The 15,483-nt window shown below is 42.0% G+C and overlaps 1 protein-coding gene across 2 annotated transcripts in view; it reads left to right on the top strand.

Moving 5' to 3' along the window:
- Positions 1-15,483, top strand: part of LOC134338457 (huntingtin-interacting protein 1-related protein-like) — a 138,183-nt gene that overhangs the window by 65,816 nt on the left and 56,884 nt on the right. For both annotated transcript variants that reach the window (XM_063034276.1, XM_063034277.1), the window contains exons 7-8: positions 496-557; positions 13,653-13,793. In XM_063034276.1, coding sequence (XP_062890346.1) covers positions 496-557; positions 13,653-13,793 — 203 coding nt within the window. The remainder of the gene's footprint in view (positions 1-495; positions 558-13,652; positions 13,794-15,483) is intronic.

Below are 15,483 nucleotides of genomic sequence, written 5' to 3'. Positions count from 1 at the left end.
TATGTGTGTGATGTTGAAGATTTTCCAGACTGGTGTGCATGTATTGTGTTTGTTTCCCTTAAAGCAGGGATTCCCAGTCTGGGGTCCACAGACACCTTGGGTTAATGATATTGGTCCATGGCATAAAAAAGGTTGGGAACTCCTGCCTTAATGTATGAAGGGGCAATGGTGCACTTGGCTGTCAGTGTTGGGCAGTGTTAGATGGTTATTGTGATTGCTGCATGACTTTGGTTATTGATCCAACCATTATATTTCGGAGAGTGCTGTTCTCTCTTCACAGTACAGATATAACTTTAATAAACAACAAACTGGAAATTAAGAAGGTGGAACGAGGGCGTTGGTGGGTTGGTTATGTCAGACTCCATTGTGTGCCTGTTGCAATTAATTCATTTGAGAGACTGGTTAATAATAATTAGACATAGAGAAAAGCCTTACTAAATGTCTGAATTAGCTCTGTTAAAGATTCATTAATAGAGTCAACTATTTTTGTTCCAGCTTCCAGCTCACGGTGGAAATGTTTGACTATATGGACTGTGAACTGAAGGTTGCTGAATCTGGTAAGAATTATTTTTCAGTTGGATACATTTTTATTGCACCATTTGTCTGGATTGTTAATGACCGTCTTCCCTGGATTGACTGCTCACTCTCTGTGAACTATCCTTGCCTGGACGTTATCTTAACCCTTGTCTTGCTACAACTTCCAGAGGAGAAAGTTTCAAGTCACAGTGTTATAGATTTCTACAACTCTGAAAAGGGCCCAGTACATCCAGCCTGACAATTTTGCCCATCTACACTAATCCCATTTGCCCTATTAGGTCTGTATCCGTCTATTTCTTGTCTATTCATCCACTTGCTAATGTTGGTGCCTGATTCCACATCTCCTCTGGCAGCGAGTTCCAAATTAAGCTGCAGAAAGTTGCAGACTTAGTCAGCTCCATCATGGGCACTGGCCTCCGTAGTGTCCTGGACATCTGCAAGGAGCGATGCCTCAAAAAGGTGGTGTTTATCTATCATTGAGGATCCCCTCACCCAGGTCACGTCTTGTTCTCATTGTTACCATCATAAGTTCTCACTGTTTAATTGCATTGTACTGCTTCAGCAAAGACAATAAATTTCTTGACATTTTACCATGATATTAAATCTGATTCTGATATCAAAGTTGTTCCCCTCAAATCCCCTCTGAAACTCGTTCTTGAACTTATGCCCTTTTACTTTTGAAAAAGACACTGACTATATCTACCCCGACTCTCATAATATTGCATAACTCTATCCCGTCACTCCTCTGCCGTCTTTGCCCCACAGTAAACCGGCTCAGCCTATCCAATCTTTCCCCAGCTAAACTTCTCCAATCCCAGTGACTCTCCTCTGCACAATCACATCTTTCTGAAAGTGTGGCGACCAGAAATGCACACGTCCTAAGGAAGCAGCATTAACTACCCTCCAGTCTCCTGGTATCTCACCAGCGGCTAAAAAACATTCAGAAATCTCCATCAGCTCGGCTGGTATCTTCATCCATGACATTCAACGCCCTACCCTTTCTCAATCCTGATGTGGTTCCAGAACGTCCACGTGCCCCTCCCTGAATGTTATCTTACACGTATTTCTCTCTAGTTAGTATAGATGATGTCCACATCCTAATCCTCATATTGTCTTATTTGCCAAGGATATCTTGTGGCATTTTTTTGGCCTCCTTTCTGAAATTCTCTCCAACCTCTTCTTTATTCCTCAAGAGACTCGCTTGATTTCAGTTGCCTATTCCTGCTGCTTATTTTTCATGACCAAACCTTCAATATTCTTTGTAACCAATTTTTTCTAATCATGCTATCCTTGCCTCTCACCTTACTGCTGGTTTTGAGCTCTACTCTTTTAAAAGATGTCAGTTTAACCGGCTGAGGGCCTGCTCCCAGTCTACCTTCACTGCCCTCTCAATCTATTGAAATCAGACTTGCTTCAGTAGAGAACCTTAAACTTAAGGACCAACCCCATTCCTTTCCATAGCAACATTGAAGCTTTCATAATTATAATCACTGTTCCCAAAGAGTATTTCCCTCTGCCCAGTTTAATTTCCTAAGGTAATGGTGGGCATGTTTACATGTTGTCTTAAACCAGGGATCTCCGACCTTTTTTATGCTATGAATCCCTACCAATAACTGAGAGGTCCGTGAACCCTGGGTTGGGAACCCCTGTACCCCTGTCTTAAACTCTCTTGGACACACTTAAGTTTGTATGAATTCCTTGTACTAGACAACCCAATAACCCCACTCACTGTTGGGAAAGTTCTTGCACCTTTTTGCAATTTGCGTACTTATTTATTCCTCTAATTCTACCTGTTTTAGTTTTTTTGGGAAGGGAGGGCTATAGGGCTATAGTGATGTTATTCTTTAGCTGTCTTTACGAACCTGGTTGATATTTATTGCTTGAGAATATGTTACCAACCGGGCAATCTTCAACAACTCTTTTATTTCCTGGTAGCAAACTGAAAATTTGCCCCAATGTGTGGCTTGTGTTCACAGCCTGTGTCTCAGTTTTCGCTCTCATTTACAGTCCGTTCATGGAAGCATGTGAATCTGACTCCTAGTCACAGGCAGAAAGTGTGAGAATTAGAAAACCAATTGTGTTTGTAACTTGGCAAGCAAAATGCACATCTGGTTTGCTTTTATAAATGTATGCAGAAAAAAGATAAACTTTGAAACTCACTTCTGCTTAGAATATTTACTGGGCTTTCACTTGGATGCAAGATGTTACCTTGAGGCAGTATTGTTCCCAAAATCAGGTATAATTTGGGCACCATTAAGATAAATGGGCAGAAATTAAGGCTGACTAGTAAAACAGGGTGTATTTAATCATCTGCTGATTATACACAGTGGTTAATTCCATGGCCAGAATATTGGATGTTTTGTGCAACAACAGGCAAATCAATGGTTAATGTGATGTCACTTGTTCTGTATTACCACACTCAACACTTTGAGGTTAAAAATAAGTTTCTTTCAAAATTAATGTGACTCATTTTAATGGTTATTTCGTAATCCTGGATTTCTTTGCTATTGCGTTGGATGGGTGACGGGGGAAATGTTAAAAATCCCGTAGGCTAGTTTAAAAGGGGATTAAAAATTCTCTCAAGGTCAGAGTGTAATTCATGTACAGGTCCGGTGGTTAAATTTATCCCTAAAATCCTTATCCTCCCCCCAATAAATTTTCTGGCCCTCTGTCACTTTCTTTCCTTCATCTTAACTCTCCTTCTCTCACTGTGTACTGTGTCTTGCACCTTGGCCCAGAGGATCAACCGATGTTTCCTTTATCTGTATACATGTAAGAATGAAGGACAATTAACGTGAGCTTACTAATACTTCTATTCAGAACCCGCACTTCTCTGATTTTTGCTTCTGTGATACATTTTGAATTGTTGCTTTGCTTCAAAGTAGCAGTTGATAAATAATCTTGGGTTTGTGCCATGACTGAACTCAATGCCAATTTAATCATAATTTGGTCCAACCTCAGCCCACGTGCTCACTGTTCCTTTCCAAGAACGCCAGACTTTTAAAGGACCTATTTTCTATAATGTGAAATTAATCCTTCAGTCTTCTGCAGTGTTTTAATCCCGCAGACATCTTGATTCTAAATGTGTCTGCCTTACCAAATATATTTGGACTTTCCTGCTCTCTAATTCTGGCAGCCTATATTTATTCTGTAATTCCTGCATGTATTTTTTTTAATTTGCATTTGAAGGTGACAATTTTGAAAGAAGCTAATGCCACTTTCAGAGGGTGGCTCAGGTTGCTGAAATATATTTGTCGAATTCGATGTTAAGGACAACAGAGGAAGTCATTATTAGAATCTATTATGGTTTGGTGTGTGTCGTGCCAAGTGTTGTATTTTGTAGTCAACTGGCAGTGAGAAAAGATGAATGTAAGTTTATCTAGTTTGAAATAGTGTGGAATGAATTGGAAGGGGTTTCTTTTGTCACCTGAAACTTTCCCTGAGCGTTCTGTCAGTACAGCAATTGCACGGGGCAGGTTGTAGTAGCTTTGAGGTGTCACCCAATGGTGTTGAGAGCAATTCACTTCTGGAATTTGTTGGGTAGATGGATGCTCTCAGCCCTTGGGTCCCGGAGTCAGTTTTGTGTACTTCACCAGATCTCTTAGCTGGGCAGTCTTTCGCCAACAGCATGGTGATTGTCTGGCATTGATTCTGTGTTCAACAAGAATTCACAAGTGCTTGCTTCTCAAATAGGAAGGGAAAAATACCTGCCGGAATTCCCCCACCATCTCTTACCACATGACGTGGATGATGCAAGAACAAAACTTACAGATAACCCATATGAGTTATTTAAATGAACAAGAATGCTTAATAAACCAATAGATGTATATCTAGTTTACTCAAATATTAACTGCACAACACACAGTTGGTTTCTTACTCTAAATTGATGTTATGAAACAGGTTCAGTGTTCCACCTTTTTATTTTGTGTACACAAGGTGAACTAATGCAGCAAATACTTCTCTATTGATCGGTCAACAGGACAAAAGACAGAGTTCCCTCTTCCTTGAATTGGATGTCCTTTTTTTGTCAAATTGCTTAGAAATATTTTGAGGATGTGACTATGACACAACAATTGTAGGCCGTATCTCAGGCAATGATGAGTTTGAGTACAGAGAGGAAATTAAGAACCTGGTGGCATGGTGCAAAGACAATAACCTATACCTCAACGTCAGCAAGACGAAGGAATTGGTTGTTGACTTCAGAAGGAGTAGCGGACTGCACGACCCAATTTAAGTTGGTGGTGCGCAAGTGGAACAGGTCAAATGCTTTAAGTTCCTCGGGGTCAATATCACAAATGACCTGACTTGGTCCAACCAAGCAGAGTCCACTGCCCAGAAGGCCCACCAACGCCTTTACTTCCTGAGAAAACTAAAGAAATTTGGCCTGTCCCCTAAAACCCTCACTAATTTTTATAGATGCACCGTAGAAAGCATTCTTCTGGGGTGCATCACAACCTGGTATGGAAGTTGTCCTGTCCAAGACCAGAAGAAGCTGCAGATGACTGTGAACACAGCCCAGCACATCACACAACCAATCTTCCATCCTTGGACTCACTTTACACCGCACGCTGTCGGAGCAGTGCTGCCAGGATAATCAAGGACACGACCCACCCAGCCAACGCACTTTCCGTCCCTCTTCCCTCCGGGAGAAGGCTCAGGAGTTTGAAGACTCGTATGGCCAGATTTGAGAACAGCTTCTTTCCAACTGTGATAAGATTGCTGAACGGATCCTGACCTGGATCTGGGCCGTACCCTCCAAATATCCGGACCTGCCTCTCGGTTTTTTTTTGCACTACCTTACTTTCCCTTTTCTATTTTCTATTTATGATTTATAATTTAAATTTTTAATATTTATTATCGATTTGTAACCCAGGGCACGAGAAGCACAGAATCAAATATCGCTGTGATGATTGTATGCTCTAGTATCAATTGTTTGGTGACAATAAAGAAAAGTATAAAGTAAAGTAAATACATTGATGAAGGTAGAGCTGTAGATGTAGTGTATATGGATTTTAGCAAGGCATTTGATAAGGTACCCCATGCAAAGCTTATTGAGAAATTAAGGAGGCATGGGATCCAAGGGGACGTTGCTTTGTGGATCCAGAACCGGCTTGCCCACAGAAGGCAAAGAGTGGTTGTAGACGGGTCATATTCTGCATGGAGGCTGGTGACCAGTGGTGTGCCTCATGGATCTGTTCTGGGACCCCTGCTCTTTGCGATTTTTATAAATGACCTGGATGAGGAAGTGGAGGGCTGGGTTAGTAAATTTGCTGATGACACAAAGGTTGGGGGTGTTGTGGATCGCGTGGTTCCTGCCAGTTTCAAGTTGATCTCCCACCACAGATAATAGTTTTCATGGTTTCTCAAGTCATGTGTTACACCAATTTGTATACTTGAAATCCACCATGGAATGGACCTTTTTTGGCCCTGTGTTTGTCCAGTTCCAAATGGATGCTGTTCCTGTTTGCATCTTGAGGGGCATTAGGTGGCTTTTTTGTTTCCATTTCTTGAGTATTTGACTTTTTTTTATATGAGGCTGAGTTAGTGCTAGCTTGCCACTCAACCCAGCACGGATGGAGAGCATGCAAGGAACTGGCTGGATTCGAACTCAGGACCCTTTCCTTCGAAGTCCGATGCTGATGTCACTACACCAGAGAAAGGAGAAGACATTCGTATCAGCGTGTTTAATAAAAACTTGTATCAATGAAAGCACAATCGTTTGTAACCATAGCGATATCAAGATATTGAAGTTTTGTGAGTGAGAAGTGGAAAGGCAAATGGATGTCAGATTTGTAATTCTCATTTAGTTCTGTTGCTAATGCTGAAGCCAATCTAAATTGAATATCTGAAACAACACACACAAAATACTGGAGGAACTCCACAGGTCAGGCAGTGTCTATGGAAATCGATTTTGTGTGCATTGCTCTGGATTTCCAGCATCTGCAGCTTTTCTCATGTTGTGAATATCTTAATTTCAGATTTCCAGAATATTCACTTTTATTTGTTTCTCATTTTAGAATTTGTAATTGATCTTTTTGTTATTAATGACAGGTGTGTTTATTGTCTAATGGGGTGTAAATACACATTGATTACTTAAAATACTTTATTTACCCATAGCCGTTCAGCTGGATTTTCACCTTGATTGACGATTAATTTGACACAGAAGGCTGGTAGCCAATGATCTATATGTCTATTTAACAACATGGCAATTACTACTGCAGCGAAATTTGGCATCTGTAGCCCAGAAACTGAGGAGTTTCATCTCTGGGACTCGCTTATTCAGTTGATAAATTCCCAAAATGTACCTCAGCTTCAACAGTGATGGGGGGTGAGGGGGGAGGCAGTTGTTCCTCCTTTACCACCCACACTTCCAGCTCTCTACAGTCTTACTTCTGTACCTGACTTTTGACAAGAATTCACCCTCCTTCCCCGTTGTTCCTCGGTCTTTCTTAATGTTGTACTATCTAATCAAGGGGAAACACTCAGTTTCATTGCCCCCCCTCCCCGATAAGCCCAGTTGAGCCATGTATTAAGTTTAAGACTTTCAGTAAGTTGCAGTGCAAAAATACTTTTTACTCGAACGGGGCGTGAAAAAGTGAAAGCTCCAGGAAGATCGGGTGCACCCGCAGGGCCCTGTGCGCTTTTGGAGGATATGGCAGGTTGACATTACAGAGAGAGGAGACTGCAGATTCGGGAATCTTGAACAGCAGCAAAGAGCAGGAGGAGCACAGCAGGTGAGGCATCAGCTGCAGAGGGAGATGGACAAGGGCTTTGGTTGAGCCACTTCATCTGTAGTGAAAGATAGAGGGGCGGTGGCCCATGTAAAGGGGTGCGGAGAAGGGGTGGTGGGCATACAAAGCAGAGAAGAGTGGAAATAGTGGCAGAGGCTGTTAGGAGACGGGTGGAGGCAGTAAAGGGCAGCAGATGTTGGAATCTGAAAGCAGAGAAAGGGGGAGCATGGAACCAAATAAAGGAGGTGAGGTGGGGGGGGGTGCAGATAGAAGTAGCCGGGGGAGGAGATGCAATGAGATGGAGTGGGTGAATGAGGGGACAGAAAGAAGGTGATGTGGGTAAAGTGATAAGGTGATTGACAATAGATTAGCCATCGTTATGTAACGCCGAATTGTCAGGAGCTGGTCGCAGAGACGTCCTGAAAGAAGTTTGCTATACACCACCTGTATTGCATAGTAATCTAGAAAATGCGCTGAAAAGACTTTTTAAGCAATAGTCATTGCAACAAGCATCTTCTTGTGAAGATGTTTATTGCAATTGTTGTCCCCCACCCACTCCTTCACCATTGCACTTTCCATTATGACACAACGTATAATCTGAACAGCAGTCCAAGCAGTTCTGTATTGTGGACTGACTAGGCCTCAGGTATCCCTGACGTTATCATTGGTTAGGATTAATCCATTTACATTAATCTCTAATTAATTAATTAGCATTAATTAATGTTTGCAGTGTAGCCATTTGTTGGCTCAGCTGTTCTCTCTAAACAATGAAGGCTGTCAGTTTATTTAGAATGTCTTGTAGGTGTGCTAAAATATGCCCTTGTTTGGACTACTAATTTATTGGCACCTTATGTGACCAATAAAAAGGGAGCAAGATTTTAGGACCTGCTTGTAAGAATATACTCTTGGCCGGGAAGTATAGATTTTTCAAAAAAAAATCTGCAAGTTGTAAAAATGATGTAGCACGGGAGCCTGGTTTGTATTAATCCCACGAGTTTTAACTTTCTAATGGTCTATTAATCAGGAGTCCATTCCGTAACAGACTTTTATATCAAAGCTGTCTTCGGTGAAGGCAGGGATAAATCCTGTTGCTGAATCAATTTGAATAAAGGTTTTCCATTGCTACTGCTCTTGGTTTGTTCCTGCCGCATGTTTCAAAGCACAGTGAACAGATTAGACAATGCAAAGTTATTTTCCGTGGTAGGGAAGTCCAGGACAAGAGGGTACGACTTCAGGACTGAAGGACGTCCATTTAGAACAGAGATGTGGAGAAATTACTTTAGTCAGAGGATGGTAAATCTGTGGAATTTGTTGCCACGAGCAGCTGCATTTAAGGCAGAGATAGATAGGTTCTTGGTTGGCCAGGGCATCAAAAGGTATGGGGTGAAAGCAGGGGAGTGGGGATGACTGGAAGAATTGGATCAGCCCATGATTGAATGGTGGAGCAGACTCGATGGGCCAAACGGCCTACTTCTGCTCCTGTATCTTATGGTCTGATGGAACAGCTTGTCTTGTATCCTATTCATACGGATCAAACCATTACACAGTGCACTGAGCTAGAATAAGGCAAATCAATCACAATGCGGAATAAAGCGTAAAAGCTACCGGAAGAGAGCAGTGCAGGCAAATGATAAAGTGCAAGGTCGTAGCCAGGTAGGTTGTGAGGCCAGCAGTCTATCTTATGGCAGAAGAGATCCATTCAAGAGTCTAATAACAGTAGGATAGAAGCTGTCCTTGAGCCTTGTGGTATGTGCTTTCAGGCTTCTGGATCTTCTGCCTGATGGGAGAGGATGTCCAGGGTGGGTAAGATCATTGCATTACTGAGGCAGCAAGAAGTACAGATGGAGTCCACGGGGAGGGAGGCTGGCTCCTGTGACGTGCTGCGCTTTGTCCGCAACTTTCTTGCAGTCACACGCAGAGCAGTTACCGCACTATGCTGGTTTGCACCTAGGCGGATCTGTGGTGCATCGATAAATATTGTTAAGAGTCAATGAGAAGATAGCACATTTCTTTAACCTCTTCATAAAGTGGAGATGTTGGTGTGCTTTCCTGGCCATGACGTCAGGGCGATTGGATCAGGACAGGCTGTCGGTGACGTCTGCACCAAGGAACTTGAAGCTTTCTACTGTCCCAACCTCAACAGTGTTGATGTGGTCAGGAGCAATTGCACTCCACCCCTTCCCCCCTTTCCGAAGCTAACGACCTGCTCATTTACTGACGATGTAGTCATGACACCATGTCACTAAGCTCTCTTATCTCCTTCCTGTACTCTGAATCATCGTTATTTGATATGCGACACGGTCCAGTGGTTATCATCTGCAAAAACAAGAGTTCAAGAAGAAACTGGCCATGCGATTGTCAGCGTACAGAGAGTAGAGTAACGGGGCTGGGGACACAGCCTTGTGGGGCACCAGTGTTTAGAATAATCGTGGTGGAGGTGTTGCTGCCAATCTTGACTGATTGTTGACCACTAATCAGAATGTCCAAGGATCTAGTTGCAGAGGGAGGCATTAACTCCCAGGTTCTGGAGTTTGGTGATGAGTTTGCTTGGAATCATAGTATGGAAGGCAGAACTGTAGTTGATAAATAATAGTGTGACAGAGGTGTCTGAGAGATGAGTGTATGGCTAGGGAAATGGTGTCTGCCGTCGACCTGTTTTAGTGGTAGGCACATTGCAGTGTTGTGTGGCCAAATGGTTAGAGCGTTGGACTAGCGATCTGAAGGTCGTGGGTTCGAGCCTCAGCCATGGCAGTGTGTGTGTCCTTGAGCAAGGCACTTAACCACACAATGCTCCAGTCTACCCAGCTGAGAATGACTACTGGCAAAAATGCTGGAGGTTTACTTTGCGTCCTATCTGGGGGGTGGGGGGGGAGGGAGTCTTGTACTCTCAGTCGCTTCACGCCACGGAAACTGGCATAAGCACCGGCCTGATGGGCCACAAGGCTCGTGACAGACTTTCTTTTCTTTCTTTTTAAAGCTTTTTATTAAATAAGTATACAAAAGGTAAACCATATAAGCACTAATACACTGTTAGAAATTACAGGAGATATTAATACAGAAAAAAATTGATACAAAGTGCAATTTAACAATAAAATAATAAGGTAAAATAATAGTATACTAATTTTATATATATATCAATAGAGAAAAGGAAAAAACCCACCGAGCAACTAAACTAAAAGCAAAGCAAAGCAATGGGCTAACTTGGAAACAGATAGAGTTAAAAAAACTTAAAATCACGTCCTCAAACCTGACCTCCATTAAAACCAGTTAAAAAAAAGCAAGAAGGGAATATAAATATGAAACAAAAGAGAAAAAAAAATTACATTAAATGAAAATATTGAATAAAAGATCTCCAGGTCTGTTCAAATTTAAATGAAGAATCATAAAGATTACTTCTAATTTTCTCCAAATTTAAGCATAATATCGTCTGGGAGAACCAAAAAAAGGTAGTTGGAGCATTAGGCTCTTTCCAATGTTCTAAGATACATCTTTTCGCCATTAAAGTAAGAAATGCAATCATTCTACGGGCTGAAGGGGAAAGATTACTGGAAATTTTAGGTAGTCCAAAGATAGCAGTAATAGGATGAGCAGAGATATCTATATTCAATACCTTTGAGATAATATTAAAAATGTCTCTCCAAAAAGTTTCCAGAGTAGGACAAGACCAAAACATATGAGTTAAGGAAGCTATCTGCCCCGGACATCTATCACAGAAAGGATTAATATGAGAATAAAAACGAGCTAATTTATCTTTGGACATATGTGCTCTATGAACAACTTCAAATTGAATTAGGGAATGTTTAGCACAGATAGAGGAAGTATTGACTAATTGTAAAATCTGCCCCCAGTCATCCATGGAAATAATAGAACCCAATTCTTGTTCCCAATCTGACCTAATCTTATCAAATGGAGCTTTCCTAAGTTTCATAATAATATTATAAATAATAGCCGTTGCACCTTTCTGACATGGATTAAGGTTAATTATAGTATCTAAAATGTATGTAGGAGGAAGCATTGAAAAGAAAGAAAGTATAGTACTTAGGAAATTTCTAACTTGAAGATATCTAAAAAAATGTATTCTTGGTAAATTATATTTATTAGATAATTGTTCAAAAGACATAAGGGAACCATCTAAAAATAAATCCAAAAACCGTGAAATACCCTTAGTCTTCCAAATTTGAAACGCACGATCCGTGAAAGAGGGAGGAAAAAATATGTTACCTAAAATAGGGATCGCTAGCCCAAATTGGTTAAGATCGAAAAATTTTCTGAATTGAAACCAAATACGTAAGGTATATTTAACTATCGGGTTAGAAACCAGTTTGAGGCGTTTCAAATCGAAAGGAAGAGAGGAACCTAAAATAGAGCCAAGTGCATAGCCCTGAGCAGATTGTAATTCCAATACTAAGACTTTAATCTTTAACATTGCAGTGTCTAGGGCGCTGGAGTCGGTGTGTACCATGACACCGGTACACACCGGAGGAATCTTTTTTAGCCAGAAGGTAGTGAATCTGTGGAATGCTCTGCCACAGACAGCCGTGGGTATATTTAAAGCGAAAATTGATAGTCTTCTGATAGGTCAGGGCATCAAGGGTTATGGCGAGAAGGCAGGTGTAATGGGGTAGAGTGGTATCCGGGATCAGCCATGATGAAATGGTGGAGCAGACTTGATGGGCTGAGTGGCCTAATTCTGCTCCTAGGTCTTATAGTCTTATGGTGGTAGATGTTACAGCCACTAGGTGGTAGTTATCAAGGTTTCTGTTCAACACCATGGGCTTACTTCGGCAAATGTAACCGGGTAGGGCCAATGAAGAGAAGAATGAGATTGTCAGGAGCTTTAATCCATTGACAAGAGTAAGAGTCTAAGAAACGGCTGTATTTGTAAATAAATAGTGGAATAAATACAACATCTTGACGGAGCTTGAGAAAATGTTGACAGGGAAAAGTTTTGAGGGTTGAAGTCGGCTGATCTTCCTCTCTAGTTCTGTGGGTGTTGGCATTGAATCATCTCCTTGCTCAGAGGAGACTTACAGAGGGCATCAGCTGGTTATTTAACCACGATGGGCATGGTGAAAGCCCGTTTATTCTCACATACATACACAGGAGGAGAAATGTCCTATTCCATAGAATGCTTTCAAACCACTCTACGTCTGCACTTCTCCCTACTTCCATGTCGTTTCTTCATACCGACTAATTAACCAAGCATTCAGTCACTTCCCAGCACTTTTAGCTGGCTGTGAAATTCTTGATTATGCTCCTATGAGATGCCTTAGGATGTAATTATCCAAATGCAAATTTACCGTATGGTCAGTTAATTTTTCTTAAATAAGGGATAAAAACTTCAGGCTTGCTGCTCTCACAAAATGCTGGAGGAACTCAGCAGGCCAGGCAGCATCTATGGAAATTTTTTTTCCATAGATGCTGCCTGTCCTGCTGAGATCCCCCAGCATTTTTGCGTGTGTTGCTCGGATTTCCAGCATCTGCTGATTTTTCTCTTGTTTTGGCTTCCTGCTCTGCAAGTTTGAACAGCACGTCCTTTTGGTTGGATAAGGTGCTTTGGTAATTGTGGTTTAAAAGTCATATCCTGTCAGTATGAGCTGCTGGTTCATTGAGGATTTTTCTGTTGTAAGCATTTAAGCTGTTTAAAATGCAAGGAATATTGGAGTGACACATTTCAATGTTTCAGTGTGATAAATAAATCTAAATCTGAATGTGAAAATGATGGGGGGGGAACTGACGGCTGTGCACGGTTGTTAGTCAGATCAGTGGTGTGAGTTACAATTATAGATTCTGCTTAATTTGCCCCGAGCGTAATTGTGGCGTGCAATGCCTGGAACGAGGACAGCAATGTGTTTCACGAGCACGAAGAAGTCTGCAGATGCTGTGGAAGTCCAAAGCAGCACTCACAAAATGCCGGAGGAACTCAGCAGGCCCGGCAGCATCCACTGAGAAAGAGTAAACAGTCGACGTTTCGAGCCGGGATCCTCGGCCTGCTGAGTTCCTGGAGCATTTTCAGTGTGTTGCAGCAATGCATCTGATGTTGGCTGAGCTGTCCAATTTACAGAACCAATTGCACAATGGTCCATTTCTATTCACATCATACACATAAGTATTTTTCCATGTAAACCTAACCAGAGATGGTTAAATAGAAGCAGGTCATTTTATCTGGAGCTGATTGTGCAAGATTATGAATTAAACCTAGGCTTCTAGGTTTGTTTACCAACTTTCGTTTCTCATTTCCCTCTCTGATTTAATGGCCCTTTTAAAATTAATGTGGCATAGTCCAATCTGTTCCCCTACATCCTGTGACCCCAGTACGCAATGTAATAACTAGGTAGCAACACAGCACTCATTTTAACGTTGTTGTTCTGCACTTATTTTTAGTATTCAGGTCACTGGATACTTCGTACGCAGTATCACAGACACCATCTGGTCAGTGTCGACTGGCTCCTCTCATTCAGGTGATTCAAGACTGCAGCCACCTGTATCACTACATTGTAAAGTTAATGTTCAAGCTCCATTCATGTAAGTACCCAGTGAAGCTGTAGCACTTTTTAAATGCCTGGCGAAACTAGGAACTGCGAAATAAATGTATTGCAGAGAATATTAATCAGGTTTTAAGCCATTTAATCATTGCTGGATAGGAATCTCAATTAAGTTTTGCTGACACCATTAATAATCCCCCTGGAGTATTTCCCTTTATTAGTGGTGGTGTCTTGTGTGATTTTTCAGTGCAGAAATAATGCTTGGAAGCCCTGTGGTTTTTGGATGGCCAGTTTCATATTACTGTCCTTTTAATAAACCAAAGGACTTAAGGCAGAGTGTTTTCATCCCAAACTCTGGAGTTTGAGTGGAAGAAGCTGAAATTGGATGTGATTGTATTACAGCTGAGTAAAGGGAACTACAGAGGCATAAGGGAAGAGCTGGCCTAAGTGGATTGGAAGGGGACCCTAGCAAGGAAGACAGCGGAGCAACAAAGACCATAAGACAAAGGAGCAGAAGTCGGCCATTCAGCCCATCGAGTCTGCTCCGCCATTTTATCATGAGCTGATCCATTCTCCCATTTAGTCCCACTCGACCACCTTCTCACCATAACCTTTGATGCCCTGGCTACTCTGATACCTATCAGTCTCTGCCTTAAATACACCCAATCCCTAACAAAGGCAGGAATTTCTGGGAATAATTTTGGGGGAGACTGTAGAATTTTATCCCAAGGAAGAAGAAGCATATTAAGGAGAGAAAGAGGCATTCATGGGCTGACAAGGGAAGTCTCGGATAGTATAAAAGCATAGGAGAAGGCATACGGTATGGCAAAGTGGGGAGCCAGGAGATTAGGAAGCCTTTAAAAATCAACAGAAGACAACTTCGGGATGTTATTAGGGGGAAGATTAAATATGAGGGAAAACTAACCCATGTGAGGTGCGTGGCCAAGTGGTTAGGGCGTTGGACTAGCGATCTGAAGGTTGTGGGTTCGAGCCTCGGCCGAGGCAGCATGTGTGTCCTTGAGCAAAGCGCTTAACTACACAATGCTCCAGTCTACCCAGCTGAGAATGGGTACCAGCAAAAAAATGCTGGGGGTTAACCTCGTGATAGACTGGCATCCTATCCGGGGGTGGGGGGAGTCTCATACTCTCAGTTGCTTCAGGCCACGGAAACCGGCATAAGCACCAGCCTGATGGGCCACAAGGCTCGTGGCAGACTTTAAAAACTAGCCCAGGGTATGAAAAGATTATTCCAAGGAAGAAGGAGAGGGGATCTAATTTTTTTTTTGGATGTGTAGAAGGTAGGAGAGAGGCAAGAGTAGATGTTGGATCACTGGGAAATGACAGTGGGTAACAGAGAAATGGTGGAGGAACTGATGAGGTTCTTGGTATCAGTCTTCACCATGGAAGTCACCAGTTATGTGCCTGAATTGAAGGAGAGTTGGGGCAGAGGTAAGTGTGGTGATCATTAAGGAGGAGGTGCTGGGAAAGGCGAGAGGCCTGAAGGTAGATAAAGGAGATGGACCGGATGGTATTAATGTTGTTTTATGATTGTCCCATGTACCACGATACAGTGAACAGCTTGTTTTGCATATTGTTCGTACAGATCCAGTCACTACACAGTGCTTTGAGGTAGAATAAGGTAAAACAATAATATGCAGAATAAATCATAAAAGCTTACAGAGAAATTGCAGTGCAGGTAAACAATAAAGTGCAAGATATTAATGAAGTAA

The sequence above is a fragment of the Mobula hypostoma genome, chromosome 27, assembly GCF_963921235.1.
Source record: "Mobula hypostoma chromosome 27, sMobHyp1.1, whole genome shotgun sequence".
Classification (NCBI taxonomy): Eukaryota; Metazoa; Chordata; class Chondrichthyes; order Myliobatiformes; family Myliobatidae; genus Mobula; species Mobula hypostoma.
The sequence above is the reverse complement of the archived record's forward strand: the minus strand, read 5'-3'. Positions and strand labels throughout refer to the sequence as shown.